Here is a 13,491-nt window from a genome sequence, read left to right as displayed (position 1 = left end):
GACAATGTTTAATTGAATCCATTTTAAATTCAGGTTGTAAGACAAAATATAGAAAAAGTCAAGGGGTGAGAATATTTTCTGAAGGCACTGAAAGTATAGGCCTACCTCGGAGACTGACTAGGGAAGGTGGATCTGGGTGAGGTTGGGAAAGTCTGGGTGGGGGGGGGGGATTTGGAGAGTAGGGAAGAAGGGTGGGAGAGAGAAGGCGTTGTGACCAGCCATCTCATGCTCTGTTGCGCCTGGAATGTAAATGGCACAGGGTTTTCAGACAAAACATCTAAAGTCAGCTGTTTTTAATCTTTCATGTTACAGATAAAAATAATACATTTCAAAAAATTTACTTGAAAGCTCAGCCAGAAGCCAGACAGCTCGGTCTTCACTCTCAATACAGCTTGAAGGTAAAAGTAGACGTTTGCACACAATTAGGATATAGGATATAGTGATTGCATTGTTCGAGTCAGCTTCTTTCGTGTGCTGAATTAATTCATACAAGAGACGGTCGAAAAACAAATTGAGTCTTCGAGTTCACTCATATTGGCCTAGTTACTCTAGATAAGACAGAGTGTGGAAACAGCAAGAGAGCCGATTTGAAAACAATTGGCCTGTATTCTTTCTGCAAGATTACTTTTTCAGCTTGAGAAACACACCTCTTTGGATGTTTTCATCCTGAACTTTACCTCAGGGTTGGGGGAGGGGGTATAAGATTTGCAAGGTCACGACCACGAGAAAAAGAAATGAGCGGTCAAGAAAGCAGAAACACGCAGAGGAAAATCAAGGGATCATCAAATATCTCCACTGTATTAAGGCAAGTAATCGACAGGGACTAAAGAGAAAACTTGAGCATGAAGACTTTACTTCAGTTCAACAGACGTTTGTTCTCTGGAGGAGTCCGAACCTTTTCACTGAAAGTTCAGAGTGAAATTTTAGGTAGCTAAAGGCTGCATTAAAATCTATTTTATGATGTACAGGGATCTGTGTATTTAGATAACCTTTGGCTTGGAGTCCTCATGCCTCACTGGTCTCAAAGCTTCGGTCATCACGCCTTACTCACTTGACTCAAACAAAGGTTCAGCGATGGTCTGTTTGTCCCAAAACAATGTCCAACCTTGAAGACAAGATATTATGAATGCATCTGTAACAGAGTGTGATTCATGGTCATGGACTCGCAATAGACAGGAGAGTCAGGTGAAACCAACGCCAAGCCAACCCAAGGAAACGTTTTCCCATCCAAACTGAAACGGAATGTTCAGTCGGAGCGTATAAATATTTTCACTACGAGGAAGGTGGAGGCTTTTAGGAGAGAGCCTCTAACTAACATGTCCTCCTGGCCAGGACTGTCCGTTTCAACTTCCACAAGAGCCAAATCCCTCATGGATGAACGCTGGGAATGTGCAAAAACCATCAGGCCCAACGAGCCAAACACAACAGAGGGAGCAGATGCAGAGGTTAAAAATAGAAACAGAGGGGGACTGGGTCAGTTAACTAAAAGCTTCATAGCTTCACACACTCCTGTCTTGTAACCCCCAGCCCATGACCAGAGGGTCAAGTGGAGACTTGAGTATAGTGCCTGTATGCTGTCATACACATTCCTGTCTCCAAGAATGCAGCCCTGTAGCTCAGCACCGGAGTTTAGGTGGGGACTTGAGTCTAGTTGCGTGGCGAGTTCTTTCACTTACTCAATGCAAGGCCAAAAGTCACTACAGTCAGAAATCAAACGTCAGAAGGAATTCAACCACATCAGCTACTTCCATCTTTCATTTCTGCCTGAATTGAAACCATCTGTCTGAGGCAATTATGTTAAGAGTGGAAGTTAGTTCTGGCTAGACCGTCTTGGTGTAATTAAGCTCCAGTCAGTAACACACACATTTGCGTTCACACGGGAGATTTAGAGGATTAGCTGCAGTTAGGATACTGTGTAACTAATATTCCATCACATAAAAACACCTCAATAACTGACCATGTGGTAGTCGTCGTCTCAGAGCAGGGGTAAGTAAACAAGATAGGGCTTTTAGCAAGCTGACAGGTTGTCTCCTAAATGGCACCCTATTCCCTACATAGTGCACTACTTTTGACCAGAGCCCAGGCTCAGGTGAAAAGTAGTGCACGCTATAGAAAATAGGGTGCCATTTGGGATGCAACGGCAGACTGCTCTTGGCCTTGCCCCTGCTCATTCCACCCAACCCCCTCCCTGGCAGGTTTGTTGTGACATGTACCAACGCAGGTCCCCCCACGCCGTCCTGAAATGTACGCTACACTTGTGAAACTCCAGACGCCCGTTGCCTTGGCGACAGCCCGAACGGAAACTCAGAGCTCCAGTTTCTTTCTTAAAGCCGCTGTGCCGATCAACAGATCGACCAGGGTCAGCAGGTGTCACTGGCATACAAAACAACGGCAGTCACAGTCCGGGTCTCTGGACTATGTCCTAGACTGAGTGAACACAACATAAAAAATAAAAAGGTTCTCACATTGGTATTAGAACCAATGTACGAAGTCTTTTTTATCCTTACGCAACACATCTTTGAAATGTTTCATAGGAAACACAAGGACATTCCATTCTGTTGAGGTCATTCACTCAGCGACCGTGTCTAGGCCTACCTACTACAAAATCAATAATGCAGCGGTGCTGGAACTAGAACCTGAGCAACAATGGAAACAAAGGGACAGAATAAACCACCGCGGTGAGCAGCACACCTAGAACTGCACCAGGAGTGTTCTGCACTATGACCGGTTTCCCTCAACCACCAAGATGGGAGTTTTCAGCAGTAGAACTAAAAGTAAAGTGGTAAGAAGTTCAGCTGACTAAATTAAAAAGAACCAAATTCTTGTTCAGGCCGATGATTACAAACTTAGTTTTGAAAGACTTTAATGGAGGTCAGAAAATGTAATATGCATATGCAAAGAACAAAATACATAAACATAACATTGGTAATTAGGCAATTTTTACATTGGGTAATTTTGGCCAAGAAGGTATCAAAAAGGAGTCAATGTGTTACTTATTTTCGCCTTAAAATCTTGATACAATTACAAAACCATGTTTGGCCGATAAATTTAAAATATTCACAGTAATCCATCCTAAAATCAAACAAATATGCAAACATGCCTCAGGGACAAAAAAGTACCAAAACAAAAAGTTGCTTTTTCTATTCCACCAATAAGCTTTGCGCTCATCCTGGCAGCGTCGAGCGAGACAAGATTAGACTTAACCACATTAAAAAGACCTTTATGAGTAATGGCCCAATAGGCCTTGTGACCCTTGACTGCAGTACCTTCCTCTGTGTGTCTGCCAGTGCCCTCGTCTGAACCGGGCACATACAAATACATGCCCCTGTTGGAAGGTCAGCTTGACAGGCCAGAGCCAATAGGAAGAACAGAATGACTTGAACTGGGCTCCCATTGGCACCGGGCCAGCCACTTTGTTCACTATTCTGCTCTGTTAGAACTGCCAAATAAATCCAGAGCTTCAGTCATCATAATGATATGAAAGAGAAACATTAGGGGACAGAGTCGGAGAGATAAGGTTTACATAAAAACAGCTGGAATCCTATTCAACACATTCTTCCTGTGTGTGTGTGTGTCCACAGCCTCTCAGAATAGCTGCTGTTTCTGGATCCTTTAATCCCCACCTACTATAGCTACTAGCTAATAAGGCACACAAGCTGTTAGTTGTGCCTGCAGGCAGAAGGTCAGAGCCTGGCTAGGCAATAACAACACTGTTGTGACTTGCACCCTCTCTGAGCAATAGGCAATGATTGTTATCGCCACTGACGCTATAGTAGACAGCTCTGTTCAGACAGGCAGTCTCGAGGCTAGGGAGATGGGCTCCCCATGGGCTTCACAAGCAGGACTGACTGAAGGTCGGAGCCTCACTCTCTCAGTTTGACCCTTTCTACTGCTGTACTGGCTCAGATGTTTTCTTTTTCACATGATCGTTTCCAGCACGGTTACAGCAACTGTGGCGAACACGTAAAGCACAGCTCATCTCAGTCGTGTGAAAAGGTTCTAAGTGGACTTGGAGCGGTGGAGCTGAAATTCCCCCTGGAATTTCACTGCAGGGGAAGTGAGCGGGCATTTTGGTCCAAGGGATGTGAACACACTAATGACCCAACTGAACCCAATGAACCCTTCGTTGGGGGCCGAACCACACACACAACACAAATGACGGGGGCCCGCAAAAGGGACGTGTGAGCAAGAAAGAGGGGAGGAGACTATTACTAAGATGAGAGAAGCTGCATTACTCACCGCCACTGCTATCATGGAATCGTCCGGCTTCCATTCGGCCTGCTGATAGAAGCCAAACTGGGCTGCTGCCTTCACTGACTCTATGTAGCTCACTATCAGAACACTGGGCTGAAAAAGACAGAGAAAGACAGTGCATGAGACTGTTTGTGAGATTATCCTAGGATACTTTAGAATTTTCCCTGTATAAAGTCTACAGCTGTAGTGTTTCAAAGTAATAACAGTAGTCAGTGTCCCATGAAGCAGGCTCTGAAGAATGCAGGCAACATGGTTGCCGGAAACTTGCACAAAATAGTACAACCGAACAACCCCTGAAATATCACACCATGTGGCATACATCACAAGTACAGTGCCTTGCGAAAGTATTCGGCCGCCTTGAACTTTGCGACCTTTTGCCACAATTCAGGCTTCAAACATAAAGATATAAAACTGTATTTTTTTTGTGAAGAATCAACAACAAGCGGGACACAATCGTGAAGTGGAATGACATTTATTGGATATTTCAAACTTTAACAAATCAAAAACTGAAAAATTGGGCGTGCAAAATTATTCAGCCCCCTTAAGTTAATACTTTGTAGCGCCACCTTTTGCTGCGATTACAGCTGTAAGTCGCTTGGGGTATGTCTCTATCAGTTTTGCACATCGAGAGACTGACATTTTTTCCCATTCCTCCTTGCAAAACAGCTCGAGCTCAGTGAGGTTGGATGGAGAGCATTTGTGAACAGCAGTTTTCAGTTCTTTCCACAGATTCTCGATTGGATTCAGGTCTGGACTTTGACTTGGCCATTCTAACACCTGGATATGTTTATTTTTGAACCATTCCATTGTAGATTTTGCTTTATGTTTTGGATCATTGTCTTGTTGGAAGACAAATCTCAGTCCCAGTCTCAAGTCTTTTGCAGACTCCATCAGGTTTTCTTCCAAAATGGTCCTGTATTTGGCTCCATCCATCTTCCCATCAATTTTAACCATCTTCCCTGTCCCTGCTGAAGAAAAGCAGGCCCAAACCATGATGCTGCCACCACCATGGTGGCAGTGGGGATGGTGTATTCAGCTGTGTTGCTTTTACGCCAAACATAACGTTTTGCATTGTTGCCAAAAAGTTCAATTTTGGTTTCATCTGACCAGAGCACCTTCTTCCACATGTTTGGTGTGTCTCCCAGGTGGCTTGTGGCAAACTTTAAACAACACTTTTTATGGATATCTTTAAGAAATGGCTTTCTTCTTGCCACTCTTCCATAAAGGCCAGATTTGTGCAATATACGACTGATTGTTGTCCTATGGGCAGTCTCCCACCTCAGCTGTAGATCTCTGCAGTTCATCCAGAGTGATCATGGGCCTCTTGGCTGCATCTCTGATCAGTCTTCTCCTTGTATGAGCTGAAAGTTTAGAGGGACGGCCAGGTCTTGGTAGATTTGCAGTGGTCTGATACTCCTTCCATTTCAATATTATCGCTTGCACAGTGCTCCTTGGGATGTTTAAAGCTTGGGAAATATTTTTGTATCCAAATCCGGCTTTAAACTTCTTCACAACAGTATCTCGGACCTGCCTGGTGTGTTCCTTGTTCTTCATGATGCTCTCTGCGCTTTTAACGGACCTCTGAGACTATCACAGTGCAGGTGCATTTATACGGAGACTTGATTACACACAGGTGGATTGTATTTATCATCATTAGTCATTTAGGTCAACATTGGATCATTCAGAGATCCTCACTGAACTTCTGGAGAGAGTTTGCTGCACTGAAAGTAAAGGGGCTGAATAATTTTGCACGCCCAATTTTTCAGTTTTTGATTTGTTAAAAAAGATTGAAATATCCAATAAATGTTGTTCCACTTCATAATTGTGTCCCACTTGTTGTTGATTCTTCACAAAAAAATTCAGTTTTATATCTTTATGTTTGAAGCCTGCAATGTGGCAACAGGTCGCAAAGTTCAAGGGGGCCGAATACTTTCGCAAGGCACTGTAACATTAGCCTGGGCAGCTGCTAGTGGGCTTTATGGGTCTCCACTATAGTCTGGGCTTGACGTGGCCAGCCAGTAATACACTGCTGTCTAGGGCTGTCCCAACAACAAAAAAATCTTGGTCGACCGAGAGTTGTCCCTGTTCTATCGACCAATGGTCACACTGTTAAATTTTTCAAAAAATGACAGCTAGTGCCTGTGTGACTGGCGCACATTCTTGCTCTCCTCCCTACTGCATGATAAAGGCACCACAGCACATAAAGTGTTTCTTACTTGTTTGACTGAAAAGTTCTCCTCCCAAAATCCCTAATTTGCTTAGGAAAAAAAACATTCCCTATTCCCTCAAACCCTTGTTCTCCTTACCTGAAAAACATGAAAGCGTCATATGCATGACAGCTCAATGGGTTATACAAGGCTACTACTACTAATAATGATCATAATAATAATTGTAATAACAATAAGGAGATCAAGAAAAAGGAGGAGCACGAGCTGCGTGCATATTATGTGTGACAAACAGGTGCTGTTAGATTACAATAAAAATGTTCTGCCTGTTTGGAACACTAAAATTCTAAGTAATACTAGTCTGTTCAAAAAGCCTTTGCTATTACAGCATAGCAAAGATTAAAAACAACCAAACCTGTGTAATTGCTTTCTCTGATATTTGGCCATTGCATGAGGCTTGGTGCTCACAGAATCATTAGGCTATTAAACAAACACTTAAACAGGCAACAGAAGCAGGATCTGTCTTATTTCTGTTGATATACGTATGATTTAAAAAGCCAGTTACATTTAACAATTAGGCTATTGAATATAGACCTAATTAAATTGCGGTTTCCTGTCCTCAATATTCGTGGACAATTAGGCTAAGACAATGGCCGTTTCCTCGTCTCTGCTGCTGCTGCCTCCTTCTCAATCCCACTATGCTGATTAACTTTGCTGTTATGGACATAGCAACATAGGGAGACGCACTGAAGATCTAGTTTCAGAGCTGTGGACAGCGACCGTATCCAACGCGGGAGAAAGCACATTCGTTATAAAATATATTTATTAGTGTTGCACCATTATTTTTTTTACATAATATAACCAACCATATGCAATATTGTACTTTGTACTTTCTTTATGAAACAACATTTTACCCTGGCTGAATGTGGGGATGCATACCATGCCTCTCAAGGCAGAACTTAACGAGATCTGACACTAGCTCAAGATGCTTAGTAAAGTTTCTTTAAAGGGATACGCCAATGTAGCCCTTTATCTACTTCCCCAGAGCAATATTAACTCATGGATACTATATATACACACACACACACACACACACCTGTGTGTAGTTTGAAGGAAGATGCTAACTGAGTTGCAATTGAGAACTACCACTAGCGCAATGACTGGAAGTCTGTCAGTTAGCAATGATTTGTGAAAACCTCCAACCTCATTCAACCTGAATGCAGAGACAGCTCATTTGACTATTGGGAAGGGCAATTCCACAGAAATTGAATTATGTATATCCACAATTTTCCTCCCTCATGATGGCATCTATTTTGTGAAGCGCACCAGTCCCTCCTGCAGGAAAAGCACCCCCACAACATGATGCTGCCACCCCCGAGTTTCACGGTTGGGATGGGTGTTCTTCAGCTTGCAAGCCTCCAAACATTATGATGGTCATTATGGCCAAACAGTTCTATTTTTGTTTCATCAGTCCAGAGGAGATTTCTTCAAAAAGTATGATCTTTGTCCCCATGTGCAGTTGCAAACCGTAGTCTGGCTTTTTATGTCGGTTTTGGAGCAGTGGCTTCTTCCTTGCTGAGCAGCCTTTCAGGTTATGTCGATATAGGACTCGTTTTACTGTGGATATAAATACTTTTGTACCCGTTTCCACCAGCATCTTCACAAGGTCCTTTGCTGTTGTTCTGGGATTGATGTGCACTTTTCTCACCAAAGTACGTTCATCTCTAGAACACAGAACATGTCTCCTTCCGAGCGGTATGACGGCTGCGTGGTCCCATGGCGTTTCTACTTGCGTACTATTTTTTGTACAGATGAACGTGGTACCTTCAGGCATTTGGAAATTGCTCCCAAGGATGAACCAGACTTGTGGAGGTCTACAATTTATTGGGGGTGATTTCCTTTGATTTTCCCATGATGTCAAGCAACGAGGCACTGAGTTTGAAGGTACACCTCCAATTGACTCAAATTATGTCAAGTAGCCTATCAAAAGCTTCTAAAGCCATGACATTTTCCAAGCTGTGTAAAAAGGCACAGTCAAATTAGTGTATGTAAACTTCTGACCCATTGGAATTGTGATAGTGAATTATAAGTAAAATAATCTGTCTGTAAACAATTGTTGGAAAACTGACTTGTGTCATGCACAAAGTAGATGTTCTGACTTGCCAAAACTATAGTTTGTTAACAAGAAATTTGTGGAGTGGTTGAAAAAAAAAAGAGTTAATGACTCCAACCTAAGTGTATGTAAACTTCCAACTTCAACTATAAATGTTTGTGACTCATTGATGCCACATAGGCAAAGGTATTAATTTATTTTTAGGGGCAGTTGTTCTTTAAATATCTGTTCTGAATTAAGATTCAAAAGAGGTCTGGTTTGACATCGGTTTTGCACATCTGCGTTAAAATAGACATCGGCCGATACCGATGTTGGCATGTTTAGCTATTATCAGCCGATTTCGATATGTTCACCGATATATCGTGCATCCCTAATTTAAACAACCTTTTTTTTTTATCAAAAAAAGCATTTTCCCCATTAATGCCTTCTAGAACATGTGAACCTTCATGTGCCTTAATAACAAATTTGTATTCCATCAGTAAATACGAATCAAATTGTTAAATTACGAGCCTAGTTGGTTTAGCCACGGAAAAAGGCAGAAACCTTCCTGCTAACAATGATTGGCTGAGATAATGGATGGGCTGGACATGCCGAGATATGAGTTCAGATGCCCGGTGGAAGGAGAATATGATAGCTAAGGAGATGGAGAAAATGCAGGTGTTTGATTGCAAATGCAGAGGGTGTCGAAAAGAGAACACCTGTCTCCGGATTACATCTTCAAACTAAGGTCAACCATGGCATCCGTGACAGAAGGCGAAGCGCACATCCATGTATACAGGTGGAGTCTACCTAGCTACATTCAGTTACTATACCATTCTAATTTTGTCAGAAAGTCGTTTTCATTGCAAGTTAAAGCAACGTTGGCTGGCTCGCTAGCTATTGTTACATGCATGATCTGTGCAGTAATATTATCCATATCTCAGAGCCACTTGCATTGCTAGTTATAGTCTAATGTTAGCTAGCTAGCTAACATTGAACCTACTTGGTTAGTTAGTTACCTGTAGATCCATGCAGGGTAGTAACGTTATGAGTTGGGATTATGTTTAATTATTTAGCTAGATATATATATTTTTTTTTACACACACACACACACATATATATAAATAATGCTTACAAGTTCTGTATCCTGGTCATGTGACAAATCAACTTTTATTTTATTTGATAAGAGTGTGTGTTTACCAGAGAAGGTAATGTGTAGAATACCCTATCGCCCTCTGTGTGTCACAAGTACTCTTCGGCCCAACAGGAGACTATTCATCAGCACCACACTGCACCATGTAATCCCATTCTCACACAATCAGCTGCCTCTGCCAACACCAGTGTTTCCATAAAAGGGACCAGATGTTCAATTCTACAAGCTTCAGAGCAGAAAAGAGACAAGACTATCCTTACTAGGGCTGTCCCAGACAAAAACAAATCTTGGTTGACCAAGAGAAGTATTTTCTTTCGATCAATTGACTGTTTCAAAAACATACAAAAAAAATAAAAAGGTCCCTTTTTCAGGACACGGACTTTCAAAGATAATTAATAAAAATCCAAATAACTTCACAGATATTCACTGTAAAGGGTTTAAACCCAGTTTCCCATGCTTGTTCAATGAACCATAAACAATTAATGAACATGCACCTGTGGAACGGTCGTTAAGACACTAACAGTTTACAGACGGTAGGCAATTAAGGTCACAGTTAGGAAAACTTAGGACACTAAAAGAGGCCTTTCTACTGACTCTGGAAAAACACAAAAAGAAAGATGCCCAGGGTTCCTGCTCATCTGCAAGAACATGCCTTAAGCATGCTGCAAGGAGGCATGAGGACTGCAGATGCAGCCAGGGCAATACATTGCCTTAGACAGAGCTACAGGGAGACAGGACGGACAGCTGATCGTCCTCGCAGTGGCAGACCACGAGTAACACCTGCACAGGATCGGCACATCCGATCATAACACCTGCGGGACCTGTTGGATCGGGGGGTGAGGGCTAGGGCCATTCCCCCCCAGAAATGTCCAGGAACTTGCAGGTGCCTTGGTGGAAGAGTGGGGTAACATCTCACAACAAGAACAGGCAAATCTGGTGCAGTCCATGAGGAGGAGATGCACTGCAGTACTTAATGCAGCTGGTGGCCACAACAGATACTGACTGTTACTTTTGATCCCCCTTTGTTCAGGGACACATTATTAAATTTATGTTAGTCACATGTCTGTGGAACTTGTTCAGTTTGTCTCAGTTGTTGAATTTTGTTAAGTTCATACAAATATCTACACATGTTAAGTTTGCTGAAAATAAACATTTGACAGTGAGGACCTTTCTTTATACGACACACCCAATGTGTTTGAATAAAAATCACCTACATGTACTAAACTTGTCTGATGCTCAAACATGCTGTTTGGTTAAATAATTAAGACACACAAATGACTCAAGAGGGAGCCACAGATCAAGAAAGCCTAACCAGAACATCTTCCTCCAGCTGCTGTTGGCCTTCTCAGATTCTGCCTATGCTCCTGAAGTTCCCGGTAATAGGCTACACCAGCGGTCGGCAACCTTTTGCATGTGGAGTGCCAATTTATCTTACCATTTCTACCAATCTGCGTGCCAGTTATGATTTTCATATGCACATTTTCGTGTAACAGGCTGACTACACCGCTCGCAAAATAAATGTAGAAATCTATATTATTCAATTATTGCGCGCCAACGAGCGTCTGCGTTGCCACGGGCTAAATAGAAGTCAGTTCTATTTGTGACGCAGATCGCGCTGCAAGTCCTGCCTCTCCCATCTCCTCAATGGTTTATAGAAGCAGATACCCACGTGCCATCTCCTCATTGGTTATACCCACGTGGGTGACTGAAAAACAAACGAGGTCGGTGGCGATAATGCACCTAATATATGAAAGTTGCCAATCGCAATATAAAGTCAAGAGAAGAAAAGGCCTGGAAGGAGGAGAGAAGACTAGAAATTATTCGGTTGACCGTTTTATGTGTGGAATAATTGGCGTAGAGGACCCTGTGCATTTCAGGTAAAATAACAACTCAATGTTTATATCCCAGGACAAATTAGCTAGCAACAGAAAGCTAGCTAAATAGGACAAATTAGCTAGCAAGTGCAAGCTAGCTAGCTAAATACCCATAAATGTGTAATGCTTTTCAACCTGTGCCCAAATTAATATAATTGGTTCAGAGTTAGTTTTGATATTTTAACCTGCGTGTCGTGATAGCGTTTGGTGTGGGGGGACAAAATACACTTATGCACGATGGAGCACGCGCGCAACAGGTTTGGGTTCCGTGTAACAGTTTCAATTATAATAGTATTTGTATCTCAAAATCATTGTCAATATCTAAAATAAGTACATTATTGCCAACTATATAAAAATTGCCTACATAAAGCAAACAAATAAGAACATTGCATAGTTGATACTTGAAACGTATCAACTGGGTCAGCACGAAACTCGTGCTTGCAAACTTGCATAACTAATTCCTGCATCAGTGGCACAACCCTAGGCTATCTGTACAAGGGATAAGAAGTGGATCAGAGCATTACATTTTTCCCTTTACTACAGAGATGTTATCGAAAGGCAGAGCTGGAAATATTTTTCTAATACTTTGAGGAACTATTATCATTCTCAATTGATTCTGAAAGCAGACTTAGTTACCTTGCTGTTTGAGGTGAAGAAAAACTTACTTTGAGAAGCTCCTCAGCTCATTAGTGCTGGTGAGATAAGACAAATCAGAAATACTAAAATCAGACATCCCCAAAAGGGAACATTTATAGGCCTAATTTGCACGCAGGCCAGGTAGACTAGTTCTACTTCTATGCGTAATCAGGTCAATGTTACTCAACATTGTCAGGAGCATTTCAAACAAAAGACGATGACTTGAAATGACAAAACTGCCAGTTGGTCAGCACATGCCCGGAGCACACGTCCTGGTAATCGGTCTGGCCCTGCAGCTTTGTGTATGTTGACCTGTTTAAAGGTCTTACTCACGTCGGCTACGGAGAGCGTGATCACACAGTCGTCCGGAACAGCTGATGCTCTCATGCATACCTCGGTGTTGCTTGCCTCGAAGCAAGCATAGAAGTGATTTAGCTTGTCTGGTAGGCTCGTGTCACTGGGCAGCTTGCAGCGGTGCTTCTCTTTGTAGTCTAATAGATTGCAAGCTCTGCCACATCAACGAGCGTCGGAGCCGGTGTAGTACGATTCAATCTTAGCCCTGTATTGATGCGCTTTGCCTGTTTGAGGGTTCGTCGCAGGGCATAGCAGGATTTCTTATAAGCTTCCGGGTTAGAGTCCCGCACCTTGAAAGTGGCAGCTCCACCCTTTAGCGCAGTGCGAATGTTGCCTGTAATCCATGGTTTCTGGTTAGGATATGTACGTATAGTCAGTGTGGGGACGACGTCCTCGATGCACTTATTGATAAAGCCAGTGAATGATGTGGTGTACTCCTCAAAGCCATGTTACAGAACATGTTATAGTCCGTGATAGCAAAACAGTCCTGTAGTTTAGCATCTGCTTCATCTGACCACTTTTTTTAATAGACCGAGTCACTGGTGATTCCTGCTTTAATTTTTGCTTGTAAGCAGGAATCAAGAGGATAGAATTGTGGTCGGATTTACCAAATGGATGGCGAGGGAGAGCTTTGTACGACGCATCTCTGTGTGTGGAGTACGGGTGATCTAGAATTTTTTTCCCCTCTGGTTGCACATTTAACATGTTGATATAAATTAGAACGGATTTAAGTTTCCCTGCATTAAAGTCTCCGATCACTAGGAACGCCGACTCGGGGTGAGTGGTTTCCTGTTTGCTTATTTCCTTATACAGCTGACTGAGTGTGGTCTTAGTGCCAGCATCTGTCTGTGGTGGTAAATAAACAGCCACAGAAAGTATAGCTGAAAACTCTAGGCAAGTAGTGTGGCCTGCAATTTATCACAAGATACTCTACTTCAGGTGAGCAAAATCCAGAGACTTCCT

The 13,491-nt window shown here is 42.5% G+C and overlaps 1 protein-coding gene across 1 annotated transcript in view; it reads right to left on the bottom strand.

Annotated features, from left to right (window-relative positions):
- LOC139408918 (guanine nucleotide exchange factor subunit RIC1-like) overlaps nt 1–13,491 on the bottom strand; it is a 62,511-nt gene that overhangs the window by 36,989 nt on the left and 12,031 nt on the right. The window contains exon 2 of the mRNA XM_071153376.1: nt 4,240–4,347. Within this exon, the coding sequence (XP_071009477.1) occupies nt 4,240–4,347 (108 nt within the window). The remainder of the gene's footprint in view (nt 1–4,239; nt 4,348–13,491) is intronic.

The sequence above is a fragment of the Oncorhynchus clarkii genome, chromosome 5 (assembly GCF_045791955.1).
Source record: "Oncorhynchus clarkii lewisi isolate Uvic-CL-2024 chromosome 5, UVic_Ocla_1.0, whole genome shotgun sequence".
In the NCBI taxonomy this organism is placed as follows: domain Eukaryota; kingdom Metazoa; phylum Chordata; class Actinopteri; order Salmoniformes; family Salmonidae; genus Oncorhynchus; species Oncorhynchus clarkii.
The sequence above is the reverse complement of the archived record's forward strand: the minus strand, read 5'-3'. Positions and strand labels throughout refer to the sequence as shown.